This window comes from Eptesicus fuscus, chromosome 1 (assembly GCF_027574615.1).
Source record: "Eptesicus fuscus isolate TK198812 chromosome 1, DD_ASM_mEF_20220401, whole genome shotgun sequence".
Classification (NCBI taxonomy): Eukaryota; Metazoa; Chordata; class Mammalia; order Chiroptera; family Vespertilionidae; genus Eptesicus; species Eptesicus fuscus.
The window spans coordinates 127171141-127180917 of record NC_072473.1 but is presented as its reverse complement, the minus strand read 5'-3'; the positions used below and the strand labels follow the sequence as shown (position 1 = coordinate 127180917).

General features: G+C 52.4%; 2 protein-coding genes across 2 annotated transcripts in view; one reads left to right on the top strand and one right to left on the bottom strand.

Moving 5' to 3' along the window:
- Positions 1-467: 467 nt before the first annotated feature.
- Positions 468-5544, top strand: TSR2 (TSR2 ribosome maturation factor). The gene is made up of 5 exons (XM_008158298.3): positions 468-574; positions 730-820; positions 3252-3343; positions 4096-4266; positions 4732-5544. Exons 1-5 carry the CDS (start codon positions 476-478, stop codon positions 4864-4866), a joined length of 588 nt encoding a protein of 195 aa, XP_008156520.2. The 5' UTR covers positions 468-475; the 3' UTR covers positions 4867-5544.
- Positions 5545-5662: 118 nt separating this feature from the next.
- Positions 5663-9777, bottom strand: part of FGD1 (FYVE, RhoGEF and PH domain containing 1) — a 40784-nt gene continuing 36669 nt past the window's right edge. The window contains exons 15-18 of the mRNA XM_008158297.3: positions 8837-8962; positions 8504-8665; positions 7301-7444; positions 5663-6636 (exon numbers count right to left, since the gene is read on the bottom strand). Of these exons, the coding sequence (XP_008156519.2) occupies positions 6331-6636; positions 7301-7444; positions 8504-8665; positions 8837-8962 (738 nt within the window). The 3' untranslated portion in view covers positions 5663-6330. The remainder of the gene's footprint in view (positions 6637-7300; positions 7445-8503; positions 8666-8836; positions 8963-9777) is intronic.

Here is a 9777-nt window from a genome sequence, read left to right as displayed (position 1 = left end):
TTTATTTGTTTGTTTGTTTGTTTATTTATTTATTTATTTCAGACAAACATCGATTTCCTGTTCCACTTGTTGATGCATTCATTGGTTGATACTTGTATGTGCCCTGATCAGGATGGAACCCGCAACCTTGGCATATTGGGGCCACACTCTAACCAACTGAGCTACCCAGCCAGGCATCTCCACATCTTTTCTGCGCAGTATACATGGCCCTGGCCCGGAACCCCGGGGCTCAGAACCCTTGGCCCCACGCCATCCTCCTTGGCTTCTAGCTTCCTTCGGTTTAATTATTGCAGGCCAGTATCTGTGATGGTGTCATCCGTTGCTCGCACAGACTTCTCTATTGCTCTAGTCTTGTGCCAGGTCAGCGGAAAGATGAATGTGAGTTCTCAGGCTCGGCTATCGACTCATTCTGCCTGGGCCGTCCTGCGATCCGATTGGTCCGCTCTGCGACCCGATTGGTCCGCCTACGCATCACATGCTCAGCAGCCCGATGATGGCGGGCGCTGGGGAGGATTTGAGAGCTCTCTTCAGGGCTGGCGTCCGCGCCGCGCTGGAGGCCTGGCCGGCCTTGCAGGTGAGTGGGGTCCGGGACGGGAATGGCTAGGGCCTGGAACAGACTAAGAATCGGCCGGCATTGGCGCTGCGGCTCGGCGGCCTCGGCGGCGGACTCCTGCGTCACCTCCAGCGGGCTGTCGGGCTGACGTGGTCGGCTTGGGCCTGTGTTCGCAGATCGCTGTGGAGAATGGCTTCGGGGGTGTGCACAGCCAGGAGAAGGCCGAGTGGCTGGGAGGTGCCGTGGAGGAGTACTTCTTCCGCAATGGTGAGCGAACGTCAGGAGCTGCGACTGTGGAGGGGGGCGGGTGGGGGAGGGGACGAGGGGGCGGAGGGTGGGGAAGCAGGAGGCTGGGGGTGGAGAGTCCGCACTTCCTCTTGAGCAATTGTCGGCTGGTACCTGAGGGCGAGGTGGCATGCATACCAGCTTTGGAGTCAGAATTATGGGTTCAGATGCCTTACGGGAGGGGGTATTACTCATGCTTTCACTCCGGCAAGGCGTTTTATCTCCCTGAGACTCAGTTTCCTAATTCCTAAAATGGGCATGAAAGTCGCCACCCCAGAGCTGTCCAATGGAAATAGAATGCGAGTCACGTCTCATTACGTTAAAAAAAATTCTGCAGTTGCTTTGCATCATTTTTAGCATTACGTTTTCAAAATCTGGGTATTTTAGTTTTACTAAATTTTTTTTTTCTTCAAATCCTCACCCGAGGATATTTTTCCATTGATTTTTAGGGAGAGTGGAAGGGAGGGGGAGAGACAGAGAGAAACAGGATGTGAGAAACACATTGATTGGTTGCCTCCTGCAGGCGCCCTGACCAGGGCCCAGGCCGGGGAGGAGCCTGCAACTGAGGTACTACGTGCCCTTGACCGGAATCGAACCCAGGCCGATGCTCTAGCCACTGAGCCAAACCTGCTAGGGCCAGTTCTAGCAAATTTCAGTTGGGCCTAGCCGCATTTTCAGTGCTGGATAACCACATCTGGCCACTTGAACAACAGGGATCTACACCTTTGCTGTGTCTTGAGGGCCATAGAAGAATAAGGGGCCTCGCCGAGGGCCTTTGGCATAATACGATTTTTACAAAATTCTTCACTCAGTTTTGTAGTCTTGGAGATGACAGTAGGCAGAGACTTTCTCTCCAGGAAATTGACAATCCAGCCAGGGATCCGGATAAAGAAGTAGGCATTCACACACAGGGTGGTAGGTGTTCTAATATAGAGGCGCTCAGGGTGCGGGGGTAGCATGAGACTGGGGAGGAGGCCTGTTTGGTGGTGGTTGAGCCAAGTGGGAAGAGATGAGAAAGAGTTAACTAGGTGGAGGAGGCAGAGAGAGCAACACTCAAATTCTGTGGTGTGAGGAGATTGTGTGTTATATTTGGAAAGGGGTAGGGTGCTCAGTATTGGAGTAAGTGTGTGTGTGTGTGGTGTGTGCGTGCGTGCATGCATGCATGCATGCTTGCTTGCCTGCTTGCTTGTGGGTGTGTGGAGGAGAGGAGTGGCGCAAAGAGTGAAGCTGGGGGGAGTGGGGAGGCCCCGGAAAAGGGTAGGACGCTGATGGCCTTACATGCCTTTGATTTTGTCCTTTAGGCCAGTATTTACCAAAATGCATGCTATGGAGGCATAGTTCTTAAATGTTCAGTGAAGAAAAAAACTTCTCCAGCCAAATTATGTAAGAAAAGCTCTTTTCTGCAGCTCCTCCTCAAGCGTCACAATAATCATGAACATAGTAAAGGCTTGGAGAAGGGAAGAACTAGTAAAAAGAAGCCTCTTTACCTTGGTTTCCCATTAGCTTTCTGCAATAGATGCCTTTAAAACCGAGCAGGACAGTTACTTCTCAAAAGCCCAATATGAACACTGCAGTAGGTGAGAAAAATTCACTGGCAGGTTGTAAAGTGAGTAATAGGATAGGATTTGCTGACTAATGGGAGGATGTTTCTCTCCCGAAAGTGATGAGGCCTGAACTAGGGCAGTGGTGAGAGTCATGGAAAAGGCGGGGTGGGTTAGGGACTTGGAGATGGCTTGGCCGTAGAGGGGGAAGGAAAAGGAGGCAGGTTTCTGGTATGAGTGACCCTAGTGGATGAGGTGCCTCTCATGGTACAGAGGAACCCTGGAGTGTGCGAAGTACCTTTGGGGGGTAAGTAAGGTGATGAGTCTGGCTTTGGATATGGAGGGTCTGGGGCCCCTGTGAAATAGGTGAAGCAGTCTGAGTTGGAGACAGATTTGGAGGCTATTAGATTAGAGTGGTTGGGAAAGGCAAGGGGGTGAATGAGGTCTTGGGGGGGTGGGGTGGGAGGAGCTTTGTAGAAGACCTTCTTGAGTCATTCTCCAATTCAGAAGAAGAGGGTGGGCCCATAGGGTAACGGAAGCCCGGAGGAGGGCTTAGCCAAAGCCACATAATAGGATGTTGATGTTAAGGCTGTGAGATTTCATCATTGCACGTATTTATATCCATTTCTTCTCATCTATCCCATTGGTCCGTGGCCTCCTGTATCCACGGAGCCACAGTTAGGAAGGGTCTCTCCATTTCAAAAAAAAAAAAAAGGTGATGTTCAAACCCAGAATGCGAATAAAAGGCTCCCTGTGGGGACCCTTCCCCACCAACCAGATGTGGCCCCAGCAAGTAGGCGTTGAAGAGCAGCTGGCAGGAGCGGTGAGGTTGGCTCCTCTCTGACCAACGGGCCCTGTCCTTTCCCATTCAGCTGACTTGGAGCTGGATGAGGTGGAGGACTTTCTCAGGGAGCTCATGACCAACGAGTTTGATACAGTTGTGGAGGACGGGAGTCTGCCCCAGGTGAGCATGTCATGGGCACCGCTGCCCCCTTCTTGCCTATAGCTTTTCTTCTCCCCAAGTGTTTATTTTAGGCCAAGACCCTTGGCTGTAACCATTGAGTCTTACACAAGAACCTTTTATGACTCCCTATTGCCTAGTCTTCCAAGGCCTTTCCAAATCCTACCTCTTCTCTTTTAAAAAAAAAAAAATTTTTGTTGTTGATCTCAGAGACGGAGAGGGAGAGAGAATCATGGATCGGCTGCCTCCTGCACGCCCCACACTGGGGATCGAGCCTGCAACCCAGGCATGTGCCCTTGACCGGAATCGAACCTGGGACCCTTCAGTTCATAGGCCGACGCTCTATCCACTGAGCCAAGCCGGCTAGGGCTTCTCTTTTCTCTTGAGACACCATTCCCAGCCAGGTCTGTTCCTCACCCCCATCCCAAGGGCAAGCCGGGCCAGGTACATCTTTCACCCCTTCCCTGGTTAGCATCACCCCCCTGCTGGGATTGCCTTCCCTTTTACATCTTCCATCTTTCAAACCCAGTTTTACTAGTTGTGCCTTCCCAGCTAGGAGGCCCTCCTTCAGTGCTTCAGGCCATCACCTGAGCTTTTTGTATGTGGTTCCTTCCTGAGTGAACTCCTTGGGGGAGGAAAGAGCCCCATTCTCTTCTGGGAAATTCCAAACCCTTCCCCCACTCTTGCTGCAAACACGGGCTGTTGCATTGTAGGTTCCCTAGGAAACCCAAGCTGGTTGAATGTTTTCTTGATAGGTGAGCCAGCAGCTGCAGACCATGTTCTACCACTTCCAGAGGGGTGATGGGGCCACTATGAAGGAGCTGGCCTCCCACATCACCCAAAGAAAGCGCAGGGTTAGAGCCACTGCACTTTCGACAGACAAACAGACGGATGATGATAATGCGGACAGCGCGGAGGAGATGGAGGTGAGAGGGGTGCCCTTGGGTGGAGAGTTGTAGATTTTTCTTTAACTTATTATTATTGATTTCAGAGAGGAAGGGAGAGGGAGAGAGAAACGGAAACATCAATGATGAAAGGGAATCATAGATTGGCTGCCTCCTGCACGCCCCACACTGGGTATTGAGCCGCAACTTGGGCGGATGCCCTGACCGGGAATCGAACCATGATCTCCTGGTCCATAGGTCAACGCTCAACCACTGAGCCATGCTGGCTGGGTGAGATGTAGATATTTTCAATTTTCTGGGAGATCAACTACTTTCATAGGGAAATGATGGGGATGGGGTGGTAGTGGCTGTATTTTCCAGAGAGGGCAAGGAACTTTCCTAAGGTCACACAGCCAATCCTTGCAAAGCGGGGAGGAGAGCCTGGGTCTTCCAATGGCCACAACTGGGAGGTGTTGTATTTAGCTCCCTTCTGTGTTTCTCCTGCAGGTCACAGCTACAAATGATGGGGCAGCGACCGGTGGGGTCTGCCCCCAGCCTGAACCCTCTGGTCCAGACTCCCAGACTATTAAGGAAGAAGATATAGTGGAGGATGGTTGGACCATTGTCCGGAGAAAGAAATGAGTGGGGCTGGCGATGGTTTGGGCCCTTGTTTTGAGGATTGTGGACCTTTGGACTGGTTATCCCATCTCCATCCTCTCCCTATTCCCCTGTCTAGCTCCCTCCAGGGGAAGAAGAGCCCTTGGGTCCTTGGCCTTGGGTTGGTAGGACCTGGTTGACCACACCCCCTTGGGCCGTAAGTTACGATCCGAATGACGAGGCCTGGTTTCCCAGCACAGGGCCTTGGGTGCAGTCAGTGTGAAGAGTAGGATGAGTGGGTGCGGGTGTGGTTGGAGGCGCTGAATGCTGGTTGACAAGTGGGCAGGTAGATTTATGAAGGGAGAGAGGACCAGCAGAACCAATACTTCTGCTGGGTCAGGAACGATGAGATGAACATGGCAGCTGGAAGAGAGAGTCATGGACAAGGTGAACGGAAGTAGCGGTGTTCCCTCTCCCACTTTCCTGCTGCCCGTACACACACACACACACACACACACACACACAGCAGCTCAGCCCCATCCTGCAGCCCAGCCTCCAGCCCTGGTTCCTTCAGGAAGTCTGACATTGGCAAGGTGGTGAGCTTGGGGGACCTGGGCTTTGTTTTCTGTCTCCTGCAACCTCTTTCCAAACTCTTCATCCAATTCCATCCATGTCCAGGGATGAGGCTTAAAAGACATGAATAAATAACACCTTAAAATGGAACCTGTCGCTTGGCCTGTTGTGAGTAGCCTTGGCGTCATTCTTCGGGGAGCTGAGACGCCGAGCTCAGCAAGGGAGCAGGTTCTGGGCCCGCCCTAGCAGGCTGGTACTTTTTTTGGACAAACACACAGACGGACGAACGGAGCACAGCAGTGCCCCGGAAGTTTCCGTAAGCCTGAAATAAACTGTATTTTTTTTTCTTTAAAAAACAAAACAAAACCGAGAGTATCCATTGTTCTTCCCCCCCCCTGTTCCCCTGTCCTGCCCGGTGGCCCTGCCATGGGTCTGGACGATAAAATACTGGGTAGCCTTGGGGTTGGGTAGAAGCTGTAAGCCATGGAGAGGCAGGAAGGATCTGGTCACTGCCCCACCTCACTCTGGGTGAGGGGGCAGGGGTGGGCCAGGGCCAGGGCCTCGGTGGGAGAACTGGCACTTGAATCCAGGTCTCTCCTGCCTCTGGTGCTTTTAGGGGAATGGGGTGGAGGCAGGATCTGTGGGGTATTAAGGGGATGGGGAAACGGCCTAGTTCAGGCAGGTCTAGCAACAGCTCCCACCCTCCCTGGGGACGGGGATTAAAAAAAATGAACATCACTGTAGGAATATTTCTTTGAAAAGCCCCCATTTTGTGAAAAGATGAATTAAAAAACCCAAGACCCAGCATTCGGGATTGAAAGTGCCCATGATGGGAGTTCAAGTATTGACTGAGCTGGGAGGGAGGGGGCTGGGGCCCCCCGTCGGACATGGGCAGCTAGAGTGTGGGACAGGGGGCCCCAGGTCCCCCCAAACCCTCTAGGTCTTGTCTCGGGTCTGGGGGGCTTCAGAGGGTTCAGCGGTGGCTCCGGAAGCTGCCACCTGTGCCTCCTCCATCTCCCTGTCCTCAGACAGTGTGGGCCCCAGGCAGAACGTGTCCCCACGGCCCGCCCGGCCGAGCACGGCCATCCAGCGCCGCTGCAGCTCCTCTGTCTCGGGGCTGAAGTACCAGCTCAGGTGGCTCTGGGTGATCTTGAAGACATGCCGTCTGTCGGGCCGCTCCCCGGCCTCGGGAGGCCCCACCTCAAAGCCAATGAGGGGCAGGCTGCGCTGGGCTTTCACATCCTGGGGGACGGACAGAGCCAGGGTCACTGGAGGCTGCACTCAGGCTGGGTTCAAATACCTGTTTCCTCCTACACCCCAAACCAGCTGGGCTAGTTCCCTTAGTGTATACCCAGTAATGTCTTCAGGCCTTTGTCTAGGCCAGTGGTCGGCAGACTCATGAGTCAACAGAGCCAAATATCAACAGGACAACGATTGAATTTTCTTTGGAGAGCCCAATTTTTTAAACTTAAAACTTCTTCTAATGCCACTTCTTCAAAATAGACTTGCCCAGGCCGTGGTATTTTGTGGAAGAGCCACACTCAAGGGGCCAAAGAGCCGCATGTGGCTCGCGAGCCGCAGTTTGCCGACCACGGGTCTAGGCTGTCGCCCCCATGTACGCGTTCTTCCCCATCCAGATTGGATCTAGTAGTGCCCCATCTGCCTCCTGCCTTTCTCTGGAAAGCTAGCCCCTCCCCCTACCCCACCCTCCACATTGGCCCACAATCACTCCTTGTTTCTAGCCAGTGTGTTTCACCAAGGGTGGGGGTTCTGATTTCTACTTAGGTTCACGCAATCCCCAAGGCCAAGAGAGGCCAAGGATTGAAGGGGAAGCGGGGTGGGGGGGGGGGAGGGTAGCCTGGCTTTGCCAGGTGGTTGAAGGGACCCAAAGGAGGAGGATGCACACCTGAGGGGCTCCGTAGATGTACAGCACCAAGGGCTCATTCTCAGGGACCACAAACCATGCCTTGTGCCAGCCTTTCCCGCCCTTCTCCATGTAGTGCAGGAAGCTGCAGATGACGCTGTTCTCCGCAGCCACTGAGGCCTGCTTCTGTGGCCAGAGACATAGAGGGCATCAGTGTTGAGGGAAGGCCTGGCCGGGGTCCCCTGGGCTTCAGTACCCCTCTGCCCATACTTCAGATGAGGATGCTGAAGCTCAGGTGGCAGGAGTGATTTGCCCAATGTCCCCCAGTGAGTCAGACAGGCCATGGCTACTACCTCTAAGAGCTGGTGGGAGAGGCACCTAAATGCCAGTCGGGCGTTCTTCCCTCGGTTCATTTATTCCTCAAGTCCTTTCTGCATTTGGACCTCACCTTTTTTTTTTTTTTTCATCTTTTGTCACATATCCATCCCCTACACTCGGCAAGAGGCGACCTGGCATTGTGGTTAAGGGGATGGGGGGGAGTGGGGGGTGGGTAAGGCTCAGAATCCCAGCTCTAGATGATGTATTGACTAGGAAGGAAAACATATAGAGCTACTGTAAGGATTAAGTGGATTAATAGATGCAAAGCGCTTAGAACAGTGCCTGGCACAGAGTAAGAGTTCTTTAAATGTTAAATAAAATAAATACCTCGATTTGGCTAAGAAACAAAACCAAAATGTGCACGCGCCTAGAAAGATAGGAAGCATAAGTGTTAGTGATAATCTAGTGGGTAGAAGAAATAGGGCGTTTTTATTATTTGTTTAGACTGTCCAATTTTCTTCAGTGCACATATCCTACTTCGTAATAAGAAGAGATCGTTTGTTAATTAAAAAACATGCAAGCTCTCCCACTCACTGGTTGTGTAACTTGGGGAAGTAACTTCCTTGGGCCTCGGTTTCCTCGTTTGCAAAACAGGGATAGGAACAGCATGGATAGATTCGTTACTCTGAAGATAAATGCCTAAAGCACTCAAATAAGAAGCCAGGTGGTTTTGCCAGGTGCTCGAAAGGACCCACCTGGCTTTCATCCGGTTGCATTCATTTTACTAGCTCCTAGCTTGGGTCACTTGTTCAGTGGATGCACGTGGCACTACAGTTTCAGAGATACCCAGGCCTCAATCCCTGGGTGGGTGGCTGGGGCCCATGTGCTTGGCGTGTGAGGGTCAGTGCTCATAGGCCTGGCACTTACCTCCAGGATGGACCTCCGGCGCTGGGGTGTATGCTGGCTGCAGGCTGGGCTACTCCCAGGCACCCCGTGCAAGGCCACATAGCAGTCAGTACACACACGGTTGGAGCGGTTGTTGTCATAGATGAGGCGGGCCCGGAACTCGGAGCACTTCCCACAAACCACCTGAAGTGGCAAATGGGCAAGAGATGCCTGATTTCCAGAAGGCCTTCCCCCTTCAGTGTCCCAACTCCCACGATGGACTCCCGGCCTTTCCTCACCCTGCCCTCTCAGAAGTGGGCCTTCAGGTGGCCGGCCTGGCCCCTCCCTGGCTCTGCCCAGCCTCCCAGCACTCACGTGCCCGCAGGCCTTGCAGTGGTGCCTGCGCTTGGTGATGGAATTGAAGGGCTCCTGGCAGCGCATGCACATGGTGACTTCCTTTTCTCGGATGGGTGTCGGGGCACGCTTCCCAAGATCCACGTTCTGGAGAGAGGGCCAGGTCCTGGGTCAGAGGCAGCTACTCCCCAGGCCCAGCCCAGCCAACCCTCGCCCGTGCCCTAAGGCCTGGATCATCATTGGGAGGCAGCAGACAGTCAGAAGACCTGCCTTTCACAATTTTCTTATTTCACAAAATCCTATCATAGCTGTTAAGCATTTTTAAAAATCCTATCCTTCTTGAAGTTACCTATGCTGTGTTTTAAAACAAAGCTGTTTTTTTTAAAAATATATATATTTTATTGACTTTTTACAGAGAGGAAGGGAGAGGGATAGAGAGTTAGAAACATCGATGAGAGAGAAACATCGACCAGCTGCCTCTTGCACACCCCCTACCGGGGATGTGCCCGCAACCAAGGTACATGCCCTTGACCGGAATCAAACCTGGGACCTTTCAGTCCTCAGACCGACGCTCTATCCACTGAGCCAAACCGTTTTCGGCACAAAGCTGTTTTTATAACAGCCCTAGCTGGTTTGGCTCAATGGATAGAGCATCAGACTGTGGACTGATGGGTCCGGTTCGATTCCAGCCAAGGGCACATGCCTGGGTCGTGGGCTCGATCCCCAGTGGGGGGCGTGCAGGAGGCAGCCAGCCAGTGAGTCTCTGTCATCATTGATGTTTCTATATCTCTCTCCCTCTCCCCTCCTCTCTGAATTAATAAAAATATATATATAAAAAAATAAAAAACATGTAACATAGTATTGTACAATAGTCCCATATTCAATGACTAGTCAGTGGTTATTAATAGTTCAGTGTTGTGCCACAATCAGCATAGTTACCCTTTAGTATATGCTTCTGATTT

Bases quoted from the DNA above. Each gene is read 5' to 3' on its own strand.
- TSR2 (XM_008158298.3), top strand. From the start codon at position 476: ATGCTCAGCAGCCCGATGATGGCGGGCGCTGGGGAGGATTTGAGAGCT. The intron at 821-3,251 runs GTGAGCGAACGT...TTTCCCATTCAG, and splicing joins GGAGTACTTCTTCCGCAATG to CTGACTTGGAGCTGGATGAG. The intron at 4,267-4,731 runs GTGAGAGGGGTG...TTTCTCCTGCAG, and splicing joins ACAGCGCGGAGGAGATGGAG to GTCACAGCTACAAATGATGG.